The 25,316-nt window shown below is 39.8% G+C and overlaps 2 protein-coding genes across 4 annotated transcripts; both read right to left on the bottom strand.

Annotated features, from left to right (window-relative positions):
- Window positions 1-577: 577 nt before the first annotated feature.
- Window positions 578-8,530, bottom strand: LOC145465414 (cytochrome b5-like). Of its 3 annotated transcripts, none has more exons than XM_081449197.1 (5): window positions 5,672-5,758; window positions 4,617-4,653; window positions 3,759-3,850; window positions 3,028-3,071; window positions 578-1,907 (listed from the first exon to the last, which is right to left on the bottom strand). In XM_081449197.1, exons 1-5 carry the CDS (start codon window positions 5,674-5,676, stop codon window positions 1,792-1,794), a joined length of 294 nt encoding a protein of 97 aa, XP_081305323.1. In that variant the 5' UTR covers window positions 5,677-5,758; the 3' UTR covers window positions 578-1,791. The 3 variants fall into 3 exon arrangements, with proteins under 3 accessions (XP_081305323.1, XP_081305321.1, XP_081305322.1); XM_081449195.1 differs by lacking the exon at window positions 578-1,907 and adding an exon at window positions 8,406-8,530 and having other exon boundaries at window positions 5,672-5,854; XM_081449196.1 differs by lacking the exon at window positions 578-1,907 and adding an exon at window positions 8,406-8,519 and having other exon boundaries at window positions 5,672-7,581.
- Window positions 8,531-14,850: 6,320 nt separating this feature from the next.
- Window positions 14,851-24,948, bottom strand: LOC145465309 (monocarboxylate transporter 10-like). The gene is made up of 4 exons (XM_081449086.1): window positions 22,486-24,948; window positions 19,092-19,714; window positions 18,572-18,941; window positions 14,851-17,777 (listed from the first exon to the last, which is right to left on the bottom strand). Exons 1-4 carry the CDS (start codon window positions 22,658-22,660, stop codon window positions 16,339-16,341), a joined length of 2,607 nt encoding a protein of 868 aa, XP_081305212.1. The 5' UTR covers window positions 22,661-24,948; the 3' UTR covers window positions 14,851-16,338.
- Window positions 24,949-25,316: the final 368 nt, after the last annotated feature.

Genomic DNA, 25,316 nt, shown 5'->3' with positions numbered 1-25,316 from the left:
CTACGTGGCGCCGGAATTGGTTAATGGTACCGGAAAACCATCTGCGAAAAGTGACATACTCTCTAGCATTTCTTGTCAAAATAGTAGATGGAATGTTGTTCACGAACATTGTCGTGGTAAAAAAGGACTTTGGAAAATTCGCCCGACGAGCGACCGGCCATTAAACAAATTAAAGCGTATTTTATTGCCGATTCTTAGGAACTGAAGCAATTAACCATTGTTGTCGGCAGCCCTTTCCTTCCTGTAGAGTTTGTGCTCACATATCCAAAGAATGCGTAGACATCGTTGTGTTTCCATAAACCGCTGAGAGTGCAGTGAACGTGCGAAAAAAAATCCGAGTTTTGTAAATGCTAGTGGAGATAACTAGTTGGGAAATTTACCGAAAACTTACTGAGTTTGATGCGAAGACATTTTGTTGCTGCAAAAGCGCTAAAATTACTCGTTCCGGTTTCTCGCTATGGATACAACTAGTTGGGAAATTTACCGAAAAAAAAATTACTGAAAAATTAATGACTGAGTTTTATAACTTGATGGAGAGATGCGATGACATTTTGTTGCTGTAAAAGCGCTAAAACATTAAGTACTAGTTCCGGTTTCTCGTTATGGAGATAACTAGTTGGGAAATTTACCGAAAATTTCCTGAGTGTTATAAGGAGAGATGCGAAGACACTTTGTTGCTGTGAAAGCACTAAACCAGATCAGACAAAGCGCTGTCTAATTAGTATAATGTATTGTATCTGGAAAATGATTAAAAAAATAGCTAAAAAATGCACTAATTCTCTACTTGCACAAATCCCATAATACACCTCCTTTACCCCCCCAAAAATCTGCATAGTCATTGTCTTAGATTTCTCTTGGGGCATTTTTATGTCCTAAGAGAAATTGCAAACAATGATTATGCAAAATTTGAGGGGGGGGGGGGGGTAAAAGAGGTGTATTATGTTACTTTTTGCGGGCGACTACCTGAAATCCCAGTGTGTTCGGCTAACACCTCGCAGTACCGAGAGGTGTCAAACCTTGGCTTTAAATTACATATAATTTGCATAACATTTTTTCGCGCCTCAAAGCTCCTCATGATAACATTTACTGATTTAGATGGAAAAAAACTGAGAAACACTTTACCAATCGGCTATGCCTATCGACTTGGCTCTAAGGTTTTACCTTGAATCGCTAGAGGGAAGTTTGTATATAAAGGTGTTGATATTATTAAAACAAGTAATTTGTTCCTGAAGGTATGCCAATTCGTCCACAACAACTCAAACGGCGCACGATCCGAATGAAGAAGGCCTTTCAAAGAAGTGGCAGCTACAAATCGCACTTGGTGTTGTACAGTTTGCCGTTTTCAAGTGAAATAGCCGGAACAAATGATGGTATCACAACAGGCAAATCAGTTCTTACTTTACATCATAGAGTTAACTTTCTGAGGAGTGCCAGCAAATTGCATAGCCACAGTTAAATCGTTTATTCGCGGTGGTGGAAGAGAGTATTATTCCCTGCTTTTCTTTCTCTTTTCAAAAAAAGAAAGAACAATTGCTTGCAGGTTACCTGTTATCGCTCCCGGCCCATTTGAAAAGGGGTGGCTGTATTTGTGTAGTGTTTGAGGCGCGGCAACTAATTATATTTGTGTTTCTAAAATTGGTAACTTTACTTGAGTCCTGACTTAATCCGATTTTTTAAAGAAGTTAAGAACTCGACACGACTTTTTTTTTTCTCAAGCAAACGTCAAAACTAAATTCCTTGATAAGCCTGTACTTGATATGCTGTTCTCGCCAAGGGGAAAGCTCGAAAACTTCAACCGAAGAAGAGCTTGATGTATCGTGATCCAGTCAAAGTTGTAGGAGTAGTTGCTTTCTTGGCTATGATTGGCTGCCAGTTTGCTTGACATAAGATTATTTTGTATCCTTTTCCTTCAAACAGAATCGAATTGTTAGTAAATTTACATTGCAAGGGAAAAGCAGGGAGATACGTTTAAAATGCAGGCAATACATGTATTAGCAGTTTATTAATCTCAATGCAGCTGAAAACGGTTGGTATGAAACACCTTCGAACTACCATTCTTTGGTATTGAGGTGCTATCGCGTAACATGCCAAGCGAGTAACACAAGGCGAGTGAGAACAATCCAAGCAAAGGTTTGCTTGAATTCTCATAAAGTAGAACCCCGGTAATCCGAACTCTGAAAGGAAACGAAAAACAGTTCGAGTTAGGGGGGTCAATTGAATTTCCAACTCGCCATGTTAATAATCGATAGTTCAATGATTTTTCAGCACCTCAGTATACAGTACAGTGCCAATAAAACTTATCTCGTCAGAAATGCATGTGTACTTTTCATAACGTTCTGCGCTGTAGCACTATTTCATCCGGTATGACTTATAAGATCGGGCAATGACTTTCAAATACGTGAACGGTCGGTTGCAATTGCACTATTTAAAATCAAATTGCTGTAGTGTTAGTTTTGAGTGTTTTTACCGATTAAACGACCACAAAAGCTAATGGGATGAGATCCGTGGTGAGTTACATGAATCAGAATTCGAGTTATCGGAGTAAATTTTTATCAAGGGAAATGAAATTTAGTTCTAGTTAGCGGGGAATTCCAGTTATCCGAGTTCGAGTTAACCGAGTTAAAATGACTGAAAAGTGGAGTCAAATCTACTGAGGGAAATGGGACTTGGTTCGAGTACGAGTTACCGGGGTTCTACTGTGTTTGTTGCAGCCACTTGCAGTGGCGATCATACTGGGTGAGTGCCTTACTGCATGCAATTGCTCTGACAGTAGCATTGTACATTCGTAACTTATGGCAGGTACTGCATATAAACCCATCATAGTTCCTAACGGTCTGTACTGGTCAGTGCCAGTCATGTTAATTCAAGGATCGTCGTTTTGACTCGTTTTTTTTTTGGCCACATAATAAAGGGAGGGGAAACTACAATCCTTAAAATGTAACTTACTCTGCGCAGTGACTTCGCCCTCGCTAAATAAGATATTCGTAAGAGGCGTGTATTAATGATAAAACTAGCTAAAACTGTTACCTTTGATCTCAAAGTCTGGGCTTGGTGTTGTAGATTTTGTCGCTCTGCAAAGAAGCGAGAAGGGAGGTGTTAAACAAGTGAACAAGCAGCTCAAATGTCACAAAGAACCAGGAGACCATGATCTCTTGATTATGGTCTCTTCAGGAAACAGTTAAAACCAAGAAACGCCAAGATATCCGACAGATTGAGACTCATGGACTGAGTGTAAACGACGGTGTTTATAAGAGCAGTAATTTGACAACACAAAATAACTAGCGAACGTTTTCCCTCTTATTAAGGCAATGCATTATGTTGTAATAATGAGTGAACACAGTTCACATATATATTTCTCTTTCTTGTATAGTAGACATTACAAAACATCTAGATTTTGAATCTGATCTGGAAACGTCACCTAGTTGCGTCTAGCCTCTTTTAGGTACCTGAACGCCTGGAATAGGCTTATACCCCGTTCACACCAACATATTAAACATGTTTAAAAGTGGCTTATCTAAACAAGGTTGAAAATAGTGGCTCATACCTCGCACATCCCACAACTTAAGCAGGTAAAAACCTGTTTTAAGCAGGTAAAAACCTGTTTGAGGCAAATAAGGTATCAAGGTGGTTTGAAATTTGTCTTTTCAAAATAACCGCAAAGCGTAATCGACAAATTGGAAAAACCTAAACCTGATGCACTTAAACTAGTTTAGTTCGTGTAAATGGGGATTAAGTTACGTCTAGAACTGTGCACTAACCTCTCGCAGCTCGCCAATGTAATATTTTGAGAGAATCTTCTGAACTTCAGCCGAGTGGCCGATATCTTGAAACACGGTGGTGGCATCCATACCTTAATTAAGGAGAATTCAGAAATGTTTACGTTAAGTGCAATATTAACATTTCTTAATCGAAGGAAAGACTACAAGTTTGGATTATCCAAGAGCAGGCATTCTTAACAATTTAGCCCTCAGAAGAAATTTAATTCGAATTCTTTAATTTTGAAGTTGTTTTGCAAATTCAGTTAGGGCGAGTAACAAGAATTACAGAACTGATTTGTTCCAGAGAAATGATTTGGCTTGTATAGACTAAATTCTCCGAAGTAAAATGTTCGGAGCCCTCAAATGAGCAAAAGTACAGAAGTAGAAACAGAACAGAAGCTGACGAAAACAAGCTTGACGTCTTCCAGTCGACATGTATATTCGCCAATGGAAAAGAGCAACGAAGAAGAAAAAGAAAATTAGAGCTGCTGGAGGATGATAATTATTCTTGGCACTAAAAGGGCTAAAAAGGGAACTATATGGGGTGCTATATAAAAAAGAGGCTGGGCTTTCAATCCTCCGTCAGTAACAACTGAAATGTAAATAATTGTATAGGTGTTTGAATTAAATAAAAACTCTCAATTAGAATTTCTGCACGGGAAGAAGTTTTATAAGGATAGGTCTCAATATATAAACTATGGAACTGGACTCAATGGAAGCAGTAAATCAACTGAATCTATGGGTTGTCTCGCAAGATTACAAGTTCGCTACAAACTTGATTTATTTATACAGTTTAGTCCCCAAAACACTCTCTTTGTACAATAGTAAATGTAATTTTGTGATTGACTCTTTACTCGCCTGCGTGTTCCAGCATGATTTCGCTTCCTCCAGGATGCTAAAACAAAGTATATAGCTCCTCAACTCAAAGATAATAGAAGTCTATATATCCATGCTGTATAAATACCAGTTAAATTTACCTATGTCAGCAAATCAATAGAGTGGCAAATCCAAGGGGGGGGGGGGGGTTGTTTTGCTTACCCTGCCGGCTTTTCTTCCTTCTGTGATTTCTTCTTTTTTTCTTTAGATCCGCCACTGCAATACCTTTTGCTTGTCTCAGAATACTCGTATCTCTTAGATTAACAATTGGGTCATTGAGCTCGAGATTTCTATCACGCTTAGAAATCGAGAGCGAAGATTACAATCTAATTGTTTTAGCCTAAATCTAGTCGTTCAAAACGTTATCTAAATCCTGTTCGCAAACACTTCGAAAAACGCAAAGCGGCCGCCAAATTGTTGACAACCGCACACTGCAAGGCTACTTACTGTCTACAACAGAATAGATAGTGAGTAGTATAGCCAATGAGAGAACGGCATTCGTGATACTGAGAGCGTTAGCAGATTTATACTAAAATCAGCTAGAAGAATCAGACTTGAAAATCAAGACAATTGCCGTGTTTTTAAGTTCCATTTGGTGATCGTTTCCCGAATTCTCTAAACCTAATGCTTGATTATGTACTGATATGGTGGGATGAATTTCGATGTTGATCAGATCAACATGTGCCTTTATGTAAAGCACAAATCTTAAAACGATAATGGGACAATTCTACAAGAACGCGCCATTAAGGCAACTTAGGTGTTAAACCTTGACATTCGATCTCGCCAATGTTTTTGAAATTGCTAAAGGTGCGTTGACCGTCGTAGCGAGTTTATGAAGTTGACGTTTCGAGCGATAGTTCTTCGCTGGTCGAACAAATCGGCTCTGACGGTTTTCTACGGTCGAAAATGTACTTGACCACAATCACATTCAATATCCTAAAACGTCTTTCAAAATTGCATTATTTCAGCAGACATCTAACGTACAGAGACTGCAAAGAGCGAATTTTGTCCAGAACGCACAGAGAAATTCAATTTACCTCATCCAAAAAGTTGGTTAAATCGTACACTTTGTCCTTGATCACGATCCAACATGAAGATATGTCGGCATGATATGAGACTTCGTCTAGAGAATAAACCCTGGGTTTTGTTGGGATTATTTTCATCCTCTTCTGGGATAAGGTCTCCATATTTTATGGCAAAGTTTTAATGAGGATGGCAGCCTGCAAAGAACAGAAAAAAAAGATTAATATACACTACATGCAAGTGAAAATAAACTACATGTAAAAATGTTATATATAAGTTGTTCTGTGTGATCATTCAAACCTTGTAATTTTACATCGGTGTATAAAATTATTCTTGGTTTTGTTTCTGAGAACGACATAGCCTTTTAAAATATTCCCTCGGTGCTAATACCATCATAAAAGAATATTGACATATTGCAGAGGTAAACACGTATATGGATCCACGTCAATACGCAACAGTGCTCGGTTAACTGATCAGAAGAAATCGGATAAACATACTATTTAATACATTGATCGCGCCTTAACAGTTTTGGTTCCCTTCGAAGTCTTTTTATGTAAGAATTAACATAACTGACCCCACATGTATACTTGGTACGTAGTTCAATGTTTCTTTTTAACCTATTCTTCTAAAGTACACTTTGCAATTATCTTCTCCCAACAAAAAAACAAAGAATAAAATTTCTTCCGCTTCAAACTTGAAATACGTTTCAGTGAACTATACCTGGCAACCGTGAGGTTTTCCTTTCTTCAAGCGAACCTGCGCTCTCGACCTTACTCAGGATCAGTCGGCGTTTTCAATTTTAACAACGTAAGAAATCAAACTTGTATCCATTTGCCGCCGAAAAAGTTTCCTCAAAATAATTATAGATACCCCAAAATATTTTTTGTGAATTCCACGCTGATAAATTTGTTTTGAAAATGTGGGTGACTAAAATAAGAAGAAACAATGATATCTATAAATAATTAAACCCTGAACAGAACACTATTTGAAACCGTTATTGGACAAACAGAGGAATTTAGGACCCCTCATGTGATTGGTTTATTACAATTACCACACTTGTCGGTCTTAAATTCTCCGTCAACACATTTCACAACAGCCCTTCGATCGATCCGGATTCCATTGCGCCAACAATTAGGCCACTGCATATCACACATTACAATAGATATTATCCTTTCTTGGTCCCACGCATACTATTCACTGAGTAAACAATTTTTCATAAGAATGTGAAACGTAACGTGGTGCAAAAAATAACTTGCCCCAACATTGGTATATGACGGTGAGAATTGAAATAAGCTGCTGTAAAAGCAAACTATGCTCCCTTATAAAAGAAATAATGGTGTAATACTACTGGTGTCCTTTGCATGATTAAACGCAAAAGTAAATAATCTAAACGGCAAGTCTTCGCGCTGATCCGGTTGAAACTTTGTTAAGACTGCAAAATAGCCAGTTGAGGACCGGTCCTTTTCTCTCAGGGTCCGAAAAGTGTTTATCTGTGAACGGGAACGCAAAGGTGCATTAAATTTGCTGGTACCTGGTGCAACCGCCTGTACATCTGGGTGTAAAAATGAGGGATAATGCATAAGAGAAATAATTTTTACTCACTGTCTGCATGGCAGAGGCGTTAATTTGTACGGACTACTGAGCCGATAAGCCAATACGCGTGGTAATTTGCATGTTTAAAAAAGATGTACATAACCGTACATCTAGACAGACGCATGTTTTGGTGCGTATTCATTTGAAATTGCGACGACAAAAAGAGGTTTAATTTTACCTTCAGTGCCAGAGGCACTGAGCGATGTTTTCAATAACCTTGTTTTTTGTGACGCCTGTGGTGAGAAATTGAACCAATTCAACTGCATCGTCATCGCGTGATGCATTCATCTGAACTTCAGTCCATTGCTTAATTATCGTCGTCTTCTGGTACCTGTGATACCGTTTACAGACAAATTTATAATGAGCCTGTGCATATAAATGGACGTTCTCAAAATTGTAATTAATATTATGTTTGTTTTTTGCTTCTGATTAAATTGAACTTGAACGATTTACAATAACAGAATTCATCGCTTATTCGCGTAAATTCTTTTGCCGTTTCATTACTTTTACTCAACTTGAAGAACCAGCACGCAGAATTACGAAAGCAGAATGTTTTGCATAACTTAACTTAACACGTAGTTTTCAGTAGGTCGTCGGCCCGGCGTTTAACTTACCATACCAGAAATTTGCCACACAGTTCAGTTTTAGTTGTTCAAACTTCTACATCGAAACTAAAAAGCTCTTCAAGGAAACTTTCAACAATATGTAAATTACTAAGGAAGATGTCTAAAATGCAATCGAGTTTTCAGTCTCTGAACAAAACCGGACACCACGTTTCCTTCAAACCTGACTGAGTTGCCAGAGTTGCGAAACACCACTGAATAATTCGATGTCTTTCTAGTTCTTTGAAGGAAAACAAGAAACCAATAGGCCAATCGAAATTTTGACAGGGCAAACAACAGGGATACTTATGAAAGACCGTCAGTAATGCTCGCTGTACGATGATATTTAATACAAACTACAAACGCTAATGTAGACTCGATCAACATTACGTAATTAGAAATCAAGGATCGAAGAATAAACTCTGGAACCTGACAACTTAGTCAAATGTTCAGCCTAAGGACAACGTTAGTTTCCGATCATAGTTTCAGTTTGTGCTGCCAATCTTTGACAAACTCCTGGTAAAAACTCACGTGCTACACTCAGCCAACTAACCTTTCTTGAAGATTTCAAGCGCCTGTTAAGATGTGTTTGTTACTAATAGTGTTGATTCCGAACCATTCCAAAATGATCGCTTCATTGGTTTTCCAAGTCACCGCTTCTCGAACTGCCAACCCAAATTACGCTACAATAATTTAAACTATCTACTTGAATATAAACAACAGCACAGATTGTCCTAAAGCGTTCATACATTATTAATATTCAGGCCATCGCAAGCGGTATTGTTAAGCCGAAGGGCGTGATGAGGGGTGTGTCAAAAACTGTGAGCTGATTCGTCAGTATATTGGTCACGAAATCTTTCGTCACGGCATTTTCTAGAATAACTTCTCCAATTACTAGCTTGTACTACATTGGCAGGGCTCGCGGTGCTGTTTATTGTTTTAATATTTCAATATGACAGCTTAGTTTCTTCCGATGCACAAATGATAAAAAGCGCGCCACTTGCAGATATCGTTTTCAATCTTGGTGAAGGCCAGAGTTGTACAAAGCTGTACTCCGTCGCGCCCGGAAGGGGTATATGTATAGAAATGAGTCGCTCTGATGTGAGATCCCGTCCACACGCATCCGGATACAGTCGAATCTCCGGCTTCGACCACCTCTCATAAGCGACCACCTCTCCTCAGCGACCAGTTTTCCAAAATTAGCAGCGTGATGCGTGATTGAGACCTAATTAGCCGCGTGACGCAGGACAGGACATCATAACGTGATCACAGTGAGTGATTTGCTATTTTACAAGCACGTCATGCGTGCTTTACCAATTAGATTTCCGTGATAAGTGAACGTCCTATGAGCTAGAAGGATAGGATTCATTCAAAGTAAATAGTAAATGGAGTCTTAAAAAAGATCATCAAATCGTGGCAGATGTGACACCATTTTCTGGTCTTTTTCATCCTTTTCTTGACCTCTGATATCTTTGATCTTCGTAGACCTTCATGGTACTATAGCTCCAAACAACTGTAATACGAATTATAGGAGTGAGTCAATTGAAAATAGTTAAACTTTGCAAAAGGACTATGAGCTTCAGTGTTATTTTTGTCCATTTTGTCGACCGATCATTTTTGACAGTGCATCAGACAAAGAGAATATGGCACACCACTAGTATCCGAATCCGGCTATCGTATAAAAGGCTCTGAACGAATTTCGTCCAAAAAGGCTGTTCAAAATGATAACACACATTAGAGTTTGGTATCATTTTATACCGCTCGAGAAGACAGTTGTGTAAGCAACGAGAGACTACACAAGGAAAACGTTTGTGTGCTTAATGAAGAACGTCATAAAGACCTAACTGAATTCAAAAGCCACGTTATATTCCTTACAGACACAAAAACGTTGCCGTACAGGATTTGCAGGTGTAAAGCTTTGACACAAATATTGCCTGTATATTAGAGCATGGCAAAGGTGGCGTAGACGTCTTCTCAATTAGTATGCAAGATCTCTGCCAACTTAACCTGTGAACAGGCTCCCGATTGTGTTATAGGGGAAACTAAAAAAAACAGGCGGGAAGATATAGCCGAGAGTAATCTGGAGCGGGAAAAATCCCGCCCCGCCAGGCTCGCTTCGCGCGCCCTATTTTATTTTTTTCGCGCTCTTCGAGAGCCTGTTCACTTAAAAACGGTGAAAACTCCTCCAGATTATCCAGGAGCCCCATGGATACAGACCAAATCTCCCGGTCTCCCGTACGAATTACCACTTTTATTTTCGGGAAAATTATTGGAATAAGTAATATTATGATCAATGGTGTCAAAAGCTTTAGCTAAGTCGAGAAAAACAACGGATGTGACAAGGCCATTATCGATGTTAAAGTACCATTGATTGGTAGCGTCAAGCAAAGCTGTGGCGGTTGAATGAAACGACCAAAAGCCTGATTGATATCTGTTTAGCAATTTGTTATCCGAAAGGTATAAACAGAGTTGGTTGTAAACAAGCCTTTCCATAATTTTTAGAAATAGGAGATAGAATGGAAATTGGACGATAATTGTTAGGATTTGTTTTACTGTTGCCCTTGTGGCGTGGAAAAACCTTCGCAATTTTGCAATTGTTAAAAAGTATACAAAGAGGCTGGGCAATAATATCCGCTGCGACCTTAGGATAGAATAGAATAGAAAGCCTTTATTTTAACACGGTATGTTTTAAAGCTAAAAGCTTGTGTGTCGTGTATAAAATAAGAGAAAGACCTAATAGCAATGTAATAATAAGAAAAATTTTAAAAACTACTGCTCGGACCTTGAGTAATTTGTTTGGAATGCGATCGAGACCGGCAGATTTATCTAATCGTCGAGTCGCCCAAAATGATGGTTGATTTAGCTTCTACTCGTCGCTCGCCAACAGATAACCAACCCGTGTTATCATCACGATAAGGAGGTGACGATTTATCGACCCGAGGTGACGCGGTGTTTGTGGGTGTTGGCCGAGTTTGGTCATCATTTAACAGTTTTAAGTTGTAACAAGGCTGTTCCGTTCATTTTCTAGGGTTTTTATTGTGTTAGATGCCCTTGTATTCGGTACATTCGTTCATATTAGAGCGGATCTTTTTTCTTGACCTCATTTTGAAGAGCAATATTTTCTTTGACTAGGTGACGAACTGTTGGTAATTTTCATATTTACCTTCGAGTGAACAAGATGCTGAGGTTCATTACGTTGTTGCTCGACTTTCTGTAGATTGCTCTTAACCATAGAACAACCCTCGCATGTGGAAGGGCTTGGCAAAGTCTGGGTGACAGACTGCAGGATCTGCGAAGAGTTGAAGGAGCCATCCACCGCAGTTGATTCGTTTGAGGCCGCGAGCGGACATTACTGAGTGTCACAATTCGGTTGAAGAGCAAGCAGATTTTCCTTCGATGCAAAGAGGTTGCCTATGTTTTTCTCGCAAGATAGTGTAACCAGACCCTTGAGTTTGGACGGTATGAGTTGAAGAATACCACTTCACGTACTGCAATGTGCACATGATATCAGCGACCTTGAATGAAAAGTTAACATTTTATCGACTGGATCTTCTGAGATTTCGCCATCTTCCGTAAACTCGAGTAAAAATCTTTAAAATTTTTAAAATCCCCATACCACTTGAATTGATCCTTCGTGTTCAAGTAGTTGAGTCGACTAGCCAAAGATGCAATTGATGATGAATTCTCGTTTGCAAGAGCCGTTTTTAACGAATTGAAAACCGACTAAAATACAAAATAGCGGCGCGCGATAAAATACTTGTGAACTCTCTGAGAGTAGACAAGGGAAAAGCACCTGATCTCCAAAGATTACAGAAGAAATAAGTTATAACCGTCACTAGAGCACGTCATCCGATATCCATTTTCTGTAATCTTAATTGTTCTAAATCTAAGTTAAACGAATATTGCATGTTACATGTAGCGACCGTCGCGGAAGTAGTATGTATCAGGTAAATAGCGAATCTGCGATCATACCCTCCCTCCCTTATATTCAGACGTGACCTAGCTAAAGTTTTTGACACCATTGATCATAATATTAATCATTCCAATAATTTTCCCTAAAAATAAAAGTGGTAACTCGTACGGGAGACCGGGAGAGTTTTCACCGTCTGTAAGTGAACCGACGAGCGCGAAAGAAATAAAGTAGGGCGAGAGATAGATGGCAGAGAGAACCTTAAACGAACCTCGTCAATCAAGGTTTAACAGTGGCTACGGTAACTCAAAATACACAAGGTGAACGCGTATTTTATTATATAGCTGTACGTATAGCATAAATTACAAAGTCGTTGCAGAACATAAGCGTGCATGTGAAGAATGTTTGGCAAATTAGCATATTATACCCTGAAATTAAGATATATATCCACCATTTTGAATAATCAAATCTAGCCGGTGTCAGAAACTCGTTTGTCCGGTTTGGCTATGACGTCAGTGCTTTTTCATTGGCTCAAAACCAAGCCTTTTGTTCTTTCGCTTTATAAGTGCGACACCACCCGGATGGTTGGGCGGCCAGTTAACTCCACCGCAATATACACATCTCTCTTAATATCTCTTAAACCAATACCCCCTGGGTATATAATCAACTATTATTCTTCCTCAACCACCCCCCTAAATATTCCCCCAATATCCCCTCACAGCCTTCATTTCAGTATTCCCCTACAAATACCTACGCAGCCTACATCTCATTAATCCCCTAATCCTCCCCATATACCTACACAGCCTACATCTCATCAATCCCCCAAATATACCTACACAGCCTACATCTCATCAATCCCCCAAATATACCTACACAGCCTACATCTCATCAATCCCCCAAATATGCCTACACACCATACATCTCATTACTCCCCTACATATGCCACAGCCTACATCTCATTAATCCCCCACATATCATACAGCATTCATTTCATTAATTCTCCAAATATACCTACACAATCTACATCTTATTTATCCCCCACGTATACCTACACAGCTTTCATCGTATTTATTTCCAACATATACCTACACAGCCCATATCTCATGAATCCCTCACATTAACCTTCACAGTTTGCATGACAAATTACAACTATTTCGAACTACGACCAATTATGAAAACTCTATTTTTCTATCACAACCGATCGAGTGACCGCACATTGTCAACAGCCCCGAGGGGCGGAAACCTCTCAAAGGAAGAAAGATGTTGAAAAAACTAAAATTTTATGCCCTATTGTAAAAATAATTATGATAAAACAGAACAGATGGACAGCTGGTTCGCGCTATCTTTCCCCTGCCCCGTGCTCAAATTCCATAGGACAGTTAATCGTGCTATGCCATTTCAACATTCAGAACGGATATTTTTGTTCCCTGATCAGAAACTGAAATCGCTCATGCAAATACTGTCAACAAAGATTCCCCTATACGTTGATCTGTGACAGTGCAGAACAGGTGTGAGAGGGGAAAACGTCAGTCTCTGAGGTGTAGTCTTGAGGGGAACATCAGACTCTTTCCCTTTCCTACTCTCCTCTAACTTACGCTATCGGTTACTCGTGACGTATCCTCATCCTTTTCCACTCCTTTTATTCCAATCAGTTGTGTACAAGAACCTTGCTTCCCCGCCTTCTTGAAGGGACTGTGTAATAATTGGTAGGGAGAAGGGAAGTAATAACCAGGCGTGGGGCGGCTGAGAATGTACCCTCCCGATCCATCTTCTCACCAAGCAACGGAAAAGACGGGTCAGAGGGTCTGGATTTGGGGTGTTGGATAATTATCTTAATTATTTTTCCATACATTTGTCTGTAATTTTTAGCTTCAGGGGCGTAGCTAGGGGGGTCCTGGGGTGCCAGTGAACCCCCCTTTTGTAAGCCTTTTTTAAACAAACAACGTACAACAGGTGGCGAAAACGACATGACAAGCTGGTGAGTACCTTCACTTTGACACAGTGTGATCCCCCCCCCCCTTTCCCCCTTCGAAAAATCCTGGCTACGCCCCTAAGCTTTAGTTTCCGTTTTGCTTTAATGTTTTTGGTTTTGCCTTAGGCCTTTTTTAGATCGGTTTTTTTCAATTCAGCGTAGTAAAACCAAAACCAAAGTAGTTACTCTGACCAATCTCAAAGAACACGGACAATGCAGGAAACTAATAATAGCGGAGCTCCAGCGCGCGAAGTTCATGTGACACTGGTCAGCGGATACCTTGCTTTGACAGCTGTCAATTGACCATAACATGGATGTCCAATATCAAAGATGTACGCTGTAAACCGTGAAGGCTGCATGACTTGGTATTAGCTGGAGTATGGCCTGCATTTTGCGCAAAATCGTCGTAGGGCGCACGCACCGCGATCCATGCCGCTAGAGATGTTGACCATGAAAAAAAGAGAAGCAAGATTTTCTGTTTCTATTCATGTATGTGGAGAGGAAAAGAACGGCAGAAATCGAGCCTGACATATTAAGGATGAACAAAAACATGCCCTAGGATTTGAAAGAGGTTAACGCTCAGCAGCGACCGCTATTTGCATCCCTTTGAATTAACTAGCAACGCTTGCGAGAATTTTACTCTCAAACTAAACCCGGCTCACAGAGCCCATGCATTCGCAATTTTGCGGTCCTGGCATACAGTTTGGAGCTGATTTCCTGACCATGAACGTGATTCCCAGTTTAGCTTTCATTGTCAGGGGAAGGAGGAAGATTTTACTTCTCTATACCAACGTGAACAAACTATTAACAAACGATAAAGCTATTTTAATTTCTGTATCCTTTCAATACTAGTTATTTAACTACAATGTTTAAAGGGTTCCGTAATTTCATGGTACAGAATATCAGATCTACAATTAATTCTCCGCACGAGCATTAATTTCAGGCTTAAGTTTAATCATATAAAATCTTCATAGAAGACGAAAACTTGATTATTAGTACAAACTTAATGCTCTTAACCCCTAATTGTCTAATGATTCCGAAGGAGGTCATCGTTGAGCGCGCCTCCTTTGAATTTTCACCCTGTAATGTGAGGTATTCTACTCCCCCCCCCCCCCACCTCGAGGCTGCCTTCCTGACTTTTCATTCAAACGATAGGACAGACTGTTCAACATATTCAACAACAGTACTTGTCAACTGTGCCATCCTTGCCTCCAAGAAAAACGCTTAAAATTATTAAATACTTAAACAAATTCGAGTTAATCTCTTTAAAGTAATTATGCACACCCTTTGTATAAAATAAACCTTTGAATTGGTTGATACTTTATCTAGATTATATACGCCTCTTGCATCTTTCAGTGATGCATGTAAAACGAATAAATAATTGAGGGTTGTTACTTTGAAATTGTTCTCGCTAACGAATCGACTTCACACAACTTTTCTTTTTTAAAACGCGTGAACGTAAAGTTTCCAATATTTAAATAAAACAGTTTTATTAGATTTTATCTGATTTCACAAAATAAAATACTGTTAAGTTCCAGTTTAGGATTTCTGTTGACAACAAAATACTTTTAGTTCCAGTCCCACCCCAATATTTACGAAATAATATAAATAACTTGACTTTTTTTGTCTTTATTCTTATTTTCACTGAGATTGCAAAAGACTTCGGACGCTTTAGTTTATAATTGTAACGATCTCTAAAAAATATAAGTCTGTTTTTTTATGCTATACTTTCCCTCCCCCCTCCCCCCAACATTCCAAATGGGTTAGGTTTGCTTAAATCAAATATTTCTTCATAAAGCAGTGAAAACAATTCTTACGATAGACGAGAGACAGAGAGGATGACCAAAGAAAGTGAAAATCTTAAAGCCTTCCCGAGCTATTTTTAGAATTCACGCGGTGAGCTCGAGCTAACAAGCTCACAAAGGGGGTGAGTTGAAGAAGGTTGCGCGAAATCAAGTTCACGGAGGTCGATGGCGTGGGATGAAAAGAGGACATAATGTAGAGCGATTAACTGAAATCAATTGCCCGTCTGGTAAAATATCTCCACTGGGATTCTCATTGAAATACGACAATGTATAAGGTATTCCCTTCTTTAGGTCATCCTGTCTTGAAGAATTCTTAACAGCTTTGACAAGCGTAGGGCTGTGATAATAGTTTGTTTACAATGCAATGCACAGTACTTTCGCCACTCGATTAATTCATATTATGTTTTGCTATTTTTAGAGACTTCAAGGAGCCTTCACTTTCTAGCTTTGGCCGAAGATAAATTGTACCCATTATATTATTACTCTTAGCTTTTGACGTGCTAGAAAATTGGAAACAAATTTTCAAAATACGCAGCAACGTACGATGCATAGCAGTGTAAGGTTTACAAACACAATCGAATAGCAAGTAGCTTCTATAATTCACTATTATCTATTGGAGATGCTTTCCTCACTTTCCCAGTAAGAATACTGGTAAAAAAAAATAATTGATAAACACAAGCGCGCCCTAAACTTTAGATTTGCTTAGTTGTAGGAAATGGTGCTAAGGTTAGGCTCCAGTCTTCGCGCTTCTTGATCTCAGAGTACCGTTATTTCGTTTTCTGAAGACGCATCAGTGAAGCTACACCACCGTCTCTCGTTCGCAAGATTGTACATCTGTCATGCTTACTTTTGGCCATGTTTTCAGTGAGTCGTGGCCATTTGAAAATTCCGACAAACTGTCCGCGTATTCGTTTACTTCTTCCAGGATCCCTTCAAACAACTGACTGTAAATGTCTGGCGGTGGAGGGCATTTGGCGTTGAAAGCTTTGTTTCGCTCGATTGTTTCTTGAACATCTGTAACAGACTTAATGTCGAAGTCATTTTCGTCTTTACCGCATGCGCATTGTGACTGATCATTAAGCTGGCTGTCTACGAGTTCACTGTAGTAATCTGTAGACCCCGGATCTATGATAAGAGGTCCTTCTTTCAGGGAGTGCGCATGCTCCCCACATTTACTTCCAAAGCTAACGAACGCATTTTTAGCTCCCTTTACATTAAGCGTCCCGTCACAGCTGCAGTGGCTCGCCTGTTCCGTGAAATCTGACTTGAGGTTATCTTGAGAGAAGGAATTGTTTATGGAATATTTATCTTTACTAATTTCCACTTGATCTCCCATACCGCACGGAGTTACTTCCTCGGCATAGCCGCTGTCTTCAGTGCCAGCCTCCGAACACTGTGTTTTCCACGACAGATCGCTTCCAGTTGAATTCCAAGAGTATCCACTCAACCGGTTTTCATCGAGGTCCGATTTAGAGGAAACAAACTCCTTGGTGTCCGTGGCACTTACCACAGATTCTTCAGATGTAAATCCGCTCTCAGTAGACATGGAGATAGTTATGCTGGGCACGTTATCTTCAGTGTCATTCAATTTGGGATCTGGTACCACATCAACAGCTTTTACGAGGGTAGCGGACTCTTCAGTGGAATCGCACGACAGCTGTGGTGTAGTAACTAACTCAAGTTCAGCCGGTCGCGTTCCTATTGTTACGTCAAGACACTCAGACGACATAGTTGCATCTGAAGTCTCAGCCTCTGCAACAGGCTCTAACCTGGCGCAACTGTTCGCGCGACTCTCGACTCGTATTTCCGAAAGCCTTGCTAAAGACGTATAGCTGGCTTCTCTGCTGTTGGAATACCGTTCATTTGACAATGACAGATCTCTGTAGCTTCCCTCCGGGACAATAGAGAATAAGATAAAGCTGCTCGGCCGGGAGCCTACATTCGGCGTTCTGTCTAACAACAGGCGGCTTCGGTCAACCTCGAATTCGTCAGCGAAGCTCTTAAACGAAACATAAGAAGTTCTTACTAGGGCTCTCTCGTTTTCAACAAAGTTCTCTTGATCGTCGTCAAGATTTTCCGGCACGGAGACAGCGATCTCGGGCATAAAGACTTTGACCAAGGTCTGCCTAGGGGGAAGAAGATTCGGGATGAGAAACATGACGCAGCTTCCGCAAATGACGAGTCCGCTGGACAGGAAAAAGACGATATTGTAGTTGCCTGTGTAGTCGAAAAGCAGACCTGCAAGATAGAAAAAGACATGAAGCAAAATGATGATCCTTGGCTAAGATATGAGCCTCGTCATTCCAATCGGATACAGGCTGGCACATGGTTGCCAGGGAAGCAAAACAGAAACACCAGACGGCATCTCTTTGATCAACACGGACATTCCGTGCTCTCAACAGAGCAGGACCTGGGAACGATAAAATGGGAAATTTGGTTTTAATTGGGCAGAACATGAAAAAAAAAAAAGAACGCGTGTGAGAAAATGTGTACGATATACATTTCGCGCGCAATCACTGACACAAAATGTAGATACACTTTTACTGGTCACGAATACAGTAAAAACCCGCATAAAAGAACAAGTGGATTAAGAACACTCAGGCTGAAATTTGGTCAAAAAAGTACCATATACATAAGAACATATTAAGCCTGAAAGATGAAAATTGTTCTTCTGTAAAAAAAAAAACAACAAAATTGGCTGCCAGTTAGATTAGAATAACCTACTAGGACTACAGTAAGCACAGTACTAAGTAGATCAATATATGTGTTATCCATTAATTAATTAAACTGTTGTGCTTGCACACTGATTTCATCTGTTGGTAGTCTATGAACACCTTAAGAACATTTTCAGGCTGATTTTGCAGAAAACACCCGATATATAAGAACAAAATCAGCCTGAAACTCCAAAACACGTGTTCTTTTATGCGGGTTTTTACTGCATCACGTAACAGGAAGAAGCAACGTAATTTAAGTATACATAACGTGGCATAAAACAGCCACCAACGAAACTATGAAAACGTTTTGATATGTACCTGCCATAGGAGGTCCCAATGTCATAGGGATCGCCACGATGCCATACAAGGTTCCAACAGCTCTCGCCATCATTTGCCGGCCCACAATGTCATAGGTGACAAGACCGATCATCACAGAAAGGCACCCATCAAAAAGGCCTGACACCAACGAGTACGTGAGAAGGGCCGAGTGAGAACGTGCTAAGGGGCACAGACAGGCTGCTATAGCGATGACCAACAGAGCTATCTGGGTAAGGGTCAAGCGACTGATCCGTGATGAGTCACCTAGCTTGCCAAAGAAGATCTTGCCCACTGTTTGGGCCAAGGCCAAGTAGCCAACCAATAGAGCCCCTTGTGTTGAGGGTATCCCTACGCCCTCTGCCAGACGGACCTGCAGAAAATGAACCATGATAAAAATCAGAATGAATGAACCTTTTGGCAACATTGTTCCCAGAGAAAAAGATAGTTTTTTACTTGGCTCCCTCTTATCTTCCTAGAGGTTTAGGTCTGACATAAATTTAATAATTTGGTAATAACTTACCAAGAGCATGTAAGGGATGTAGTAAGCAATAAAAATCATAGCCAAGGCGACTGTCCATGCGACAAATGCCTTATTCCCCCACACAGGAGAAGGCTTAATCAGTTCTTTAATGATGGAAACTAATTTGTCTTTTTTCTTTATCTGCAACTGTTCTTCCATCAGTTTCTTCTTTTCGAAAAGTTCTTCGTCTCCTTCTCTCAAATCCATCGGAAGGAATGTAAGTCCAGCTAAGAAAAGCAGTACAGACAGAGCTGCCATGGCTTGAAATGTGACTCTCAAACCGTACGTGGAGATTAACTTGTCGACTGTCAAACTGACAGACATAGTTCCCGCTCCGGCGCCGGCCGCGGCAATTCCATTGGCTAAAGCGAGGTGCTTGTTAAAATACACAATAAGGATGTAGAAAGATGAAAAGTAACAGCAACTGGAAGCAAAACCAAACATGACGCCATAGGTAAGGTACATGAGTGACATATGTGGGACAAGTGACGTCAGAAGCATTGCTGCCATATACGTTGCGCTGCCAAGGCACATGACCATCCGGCATCCCCAGCGGTCGCACAAGCTTGTGGTGATTGGTGCTGCCATATATGTGATACCCATCGCTAAGGAGCCTATCCATGCTGTTGAAAAAAATACTGGTTATTGATTTATGTCGACTAGAACTCGATTTACATAATGAGCTTTTATTAAACTTGTAAACTGGTCCACGATGGAAAGGATAATTTTCATTCCGTTGAGATCGTTCGATCGTTAGATGCACTGCCTCAGAATTATAGACATCATACAAAACAAAACAGTCAGCTGCACTTCCGAATCGAATCTAAACGTCCTTTCGCAACCGAAAACATTTCAGTTCCCTCGCGCGAGACGCGAAACCGAACAGGAGCCAACTCTATGATGGGATCTCATCATAACTCTGAGACTAATATGTACGAGATTAATATATACCTGTTTTCATTTGCAAACAAAAACGCACGATAATTTTACCATTTATATTCGCTTTTGATTGTTGCTGTCGACTTTTAATGAGCTGCCTTTAAAACGGTAAATAAATTGCATTTTAGTTAAAACGCTAATTTTGTTTCCGTTCGAAAGTTGTTTACGTTTTTTGTTTTTTTTTTTAATCTCAGGGTCTTAAGGAAGGCTGGGCGGTGACTGCTTTCAACGGCATGATAATTGGGTCATTTGAAATTGGTAACAACAGTTGGTTTAGAGTATCGCCAAATTTAAAGGAGATGCAATACTTTGATCATGTCCCAGGGTTGATGTACTTGTAGACTTGGAAGGTTAATGGGCCGCTAACAAAATGTATAAAAAGTTAGACAAAATCCTTGTTATTTTATTTGCCTTAATGGTTTATAATTTGTGGGTTCCAAGTTAATTCGTTCATACTTAGTAACTCCATATGACGTTTCAGACGTTTGATACATTGACACGACGAGACACGAAAAAACGTAATTAGAAAAATATCGCGATTTTAAATTAAACGTCAGCCTAACACCAGCCATATACTTGATGTGTCGTTAAAAAACGGCATCGACTTTTCTGCGATGCACGCTTCTGCGGTTTTCGACTTGCTGTGTTTATGTTGTTTCGGACTTTGCTTCTCTCATAGGTGTGAACAGCTGCTGTTATAGGGGTTTCCTCTGAATATCTGTAAATAATGCCTGCGAAACCTTTGAATGTTTTCTCTCTAAAGCTCTCCCGAAAATACTGACACGTAGGTTTGGTCGTAGCTTATAATTTCACCGAGCCATTATCGATATGTGCGCTTTTTGCTGCGGTTGTAAGAACGTTATAAAACCTACCAACAAATAAATTACACTCATTTTTTTAATGAATATTGTTTTTCCGGCCAAGGCTGAATATATTCTAATTTTTCTTCCGATTTTAGGCTGAAAATATTTTTGTGAATATCCTTTAGAATATAGCGTATGACATTTCTGTTTTCCAGTGTATTCGTCTGGATGGTGTTTAAGTAATTCTGGAGCCAGCCTGCGGGCATTTTTAGGCCTTATATGACGCACATAACTTCTTGCAGAAATGTTATTTAATAGCATCGAACGGCTAAAGCTGTTTTTGACAAGTTTTGCCGTGAATTCTACACGGTTTAGTTAAAAACACATAATTGTATCGTATTTAACTTATGCTATTTGGCGCATAAAAGCCTGAGACGCCATCGGCTAATTCATATGTCATTATAATGCAAATCATCTTTTTTGAGATTATTTATCTCCGGGAAAACCCTGTTTGGCGAGTCTTTCAGACAGTTTATGCTTGTTTTGCTTCCGGTGACCGACCTCGTCAAAAACAAGGACACACAAGAAGCGATCGAGCTATCGACTGGCTTTTTGAAGCGTCATCTTACATCGAGAAAATTTTCCTCATTTCATTCTCAGAGATTATACATAAGGTTGTTTTTCTTTCGTCGAGATCTAACCAATATCCTGCGACATGCGAACTTAAGCCTGCGGATCACCAAGTCCCTGTGACATGATATTTTCGTTTCTAGAGTGCTGATGACCTCAAACTTGTGTTTACTTGCTGATGGAAAACCTAGTTATTTTGCGTTGTAAACTTGCTGTTGCACGAATGACCCCTACTGATAAGAAAACCTAGCGCACACGAGCCTTAAAATCACTCCCGTTAAGTAATCAGTGTCAAACTTTTTAGTAAGCTAACAAGGGTAATGAAACTCGTGACCACAGCGTCGCAAATTAAGTACAGTGTGTCGAACTGTTTACTTTCCCGCGCATCGTTGGGCGAAACAGAATATAAAAGCAATGATGCAAGCGGAGATTTTTCCTGCTATACTTGTTGAAGATAGACTGTAACAAGGAAAATACCGTGTCCCTGAATAAACACGAAAGCTTACTAGTATAGCAGGGTGCGGTCACATGACCAGGGTTTTCCTTTGAGAGTCACTCATCCGTGAATCGAACGAGTTAGATCATCAACTTAAGCGGCGAAAATAGAATTTAAGCAGAATTTTTCCTGTTAAACCGCTTGTGAGTGAAACTGCCGAGAGGAATTGTGATGGTGCAGAATTTTAGAGAAGCTAAATTTTCTCACAGCATTGTAAATCTGGTCGCAGTTTAGATAAGCCGTCTTCTGTCCATCGGATTTGTCAACAGACCTTGTTATATAACATACCCGGTATTTGCATTGAAAAAAATTTCCAGCGGTAAAAAGCAGCTACAGAATGTCCCTCGCTTTGATTCGTTTCAATTTTCTACGCTCCGCTCGAAAATGACTTAAACAAAAGCAGACTGAAAATTACTTTTAGCCACAAAATTTGCGAGAGTTTTTTTCCTGATAACCTGTTAACGCAATAAATTTTTTATTGGCAAGCCAGCCAGTTTGTGGGAAAAATAATGCGATATTTTCTTACCTGTCTCGGCTTCACTTCGCTGAAACTCTTGTAGTAATGCCACAAAAAATGAACCAAACGAATTGTGAGTTCCAAGAATTAAGAACTGAACGATGAAAGAAGAAAGACATACGACCCATGACCAGCACGAATCTACTCGGCGTTCCATCTGAACCCGAAGCGTTTTCGCTTCCATCCCTTCAAGATCAGCTGTGCTCTTTGTTGACACATACAGGGGAAACTGCTATCTCACAGAAAGCAAATTTTCGACCATTTTCCGCCGATTTGCCATGATTTTTGGCCAAACCTCCATCGAAACTTTCCCTGCGATCCTCACAGCGAAGTTTACCGGCAAGGAAATGTTGTTTGAGGGTTTTGATCAAACATTTTCCTGCAACCATGCAAGTCGTTCGAGTTTAGGTGACGGGTCATGACCGGTTTTGCAAGTTTCGCTGAAGTGAGAAATTTTGTGTTGCGAATGTACAGAGGCATTAAAAAGTTCTATTTATTCCAAGCCTCTGTCGAGATTTTGAACATATAAACGCTATATTCTAGCACTGAATATAATGTTAGTCCGAAAAATTTTCCTCCGGTCGTCTGTCATTCTTGGTCGGCAAGTGAAAAAAAAAATTGTTTTGTTTCTTTATGCTAATGAGATAGTAATTTATACTGTGAAGAACTTATAAATAAACGTCACACTACCGAGGTCTTTCTCATGCTAATTTGCGAAAAGAAAACCAAACTTAATCGATTGTTTATCACGCAAGACAAGCCTCGACTTGCCTCACTGAAAATTTTGCTTTTGATCTGTGCAATTTTCGCTGCACACTTCATCTAAATAGATGCAATCAGTCCACTCACAATGATATGACCAGTGTACGGTGACAATAGGAAACAAATTTGTACAAAAAAAGAATTCTGCTAGAAATTCGACGATTCTCTGAAATAGCATTTCACCGATGAAAATAGTTATGTTAACAAACCGAAAACCCAATCATGTGCTGCATGCAACAGAAAATAATTTGATTATATTGCAGTACAATTTTTCACTGTGGACGTGACAATTCAAGCGGACTTATTTTCTTTTGTTTGCCGTTAACTTGTTGAAGTCCTAAATGTATACATTTTGAGAAAGGAATAACGCATATTTTATAAAATCATATGTTCAGGAAAAGCCAAAAATGTCACAGAATTGAAGCGGCCAACGCCGTATTCATTCGCTCGCCACATTTTCACTTTGCAAACGGGCGCGGCGGAAACCGCATCCTCGAGAACAAATAGACCTCCTTGAATTCAATGTCTCGGTGCAGCGATCCATCTACTCTCATCTCATTTCGCTTGAACAGGCATGAACTGTGCCAGCGAAAAGATAGCTTTCCAGATACATATTTCTTTTTACTCCAGCCCGCGAAATTTCTGGAAGGCGAAATATTGGCTGACCCTGACATTCTGCGGCCCTAAGTGGCTCTAAATAAATTAGAAGAGCTTTAGAAATCAGTAAAAACCCGTGATGAATTGTGCTTCAAAGAAGTTTTGGAATACATGCTAGCGGAAACCAAAAGCTGAAACACTACGAAAACTGAACGTAATAAACTGGCAAATGGACAAAGGCTGATCAAGTCAAAGCGAAACATGAAGTATAGTCTTGAGTATTTTTTTCACGTTGTATTCACGTGCAAGAGAAAGGGCTGTTGAACCGGTTTGGTAGTCATCTTGATCAAATTTGCATATCATTCTGCGAACCTGACCTTTGGTTGAAGTCAGGTTAGATATAATTATATAATGCAGCAAACGTGTTTTTCATTCTGGAAATTTACTTTCATCCGCCTAGTCTGAAACTAAAACCGCACTTATTCAGTAAATGACAAACCAGGGCAAACTTCGGCACGAAAAATACGAGCTATTACCGGGGGGAAGGCCCTACGCTTTGAAATGTCGCAAGAATATAATATCACTTCACACATTCACACAAAACAGTCACGGCTATTTTGAACTCAGATTAACACGCCTGTACATTATTCCCTTTTCATTTTATCATACTTTTAATGCAAACGCCTTTTTACGCTCGAGGGCAGTTTGCTGAACATTCTATATAATATGTTTTGTGTTCACACTGAGTCACAACTGAGGCTCTACAAAACCAAATAAACATACCTTATAAATTATAGCAAAGTATGTTGCATTTGTCCTTTACCTATGTAGTTTTAGCGTTAGGTTTATAGTTTTAACCAAAGGGGAAATCGACTACGAATTAGTTTAACTACGAATTGTTAGCGCGGGTGCGTCGGAACGGAACGGAACAGAACACTCAAGTAACGAACCAACCCAGACGAAGCATCTCTGCCCAAAGAAGGCTCCAGAACCGTTTGTCTTGACCACAAAAATACTGTTATTTACCATGGAGCACATTTCCGGCGATCCGTCCGATATCAGCAACTTTGTGTGCTCTCTGGTATCATGGAGACCTTTGAAAGAAACGACAAATAATGTATGTTTGTGCCACGTGCTTCGTGACACTTTCACCCAGTCGACCGATACTCGACCGATACTCGGCCGATAGTGTCGACCGATACTAAGCCGACAGGTACCTTATTGACACATGAATAATACCTTATTGAGATATCAAATATAAAACAGAAAATACATAGCTTTTAAGACAAATAAGATCAGTCAGTTTAAAAACAAATGGGAAGTGTTTGAGGTACTTTAATTTAAATTTAATTAAAAGTAAATAATTATCAATAACTTTATAAGCAGTATTTCTTTCTTTTTTTTTTCACATATTTTCAACTAGTTATTACGTTATATGTTGCAAAAGAAATTAATGTCCAACGCAAAAAGGTTGTTTATCA

This window comes from Orbicella franksi, chromosome 13 (assembly GCF_964199315.1).
Source record: "Orbicella franksi chromosome 13, jaOrbFran1.1, whole genome shotgun sequence".
In the NCBI taxonomy this organism is placed as follows: domain Eukaryota; kingdom Metazoa; phylum Cnidaria; class Anthozoa; order Scleractinia; family Merulinidae; genus Orbicella; species Orbicella franksi.
This window is presented reverse-complemented; position numbering and strand designations above follow the sequence as displayed.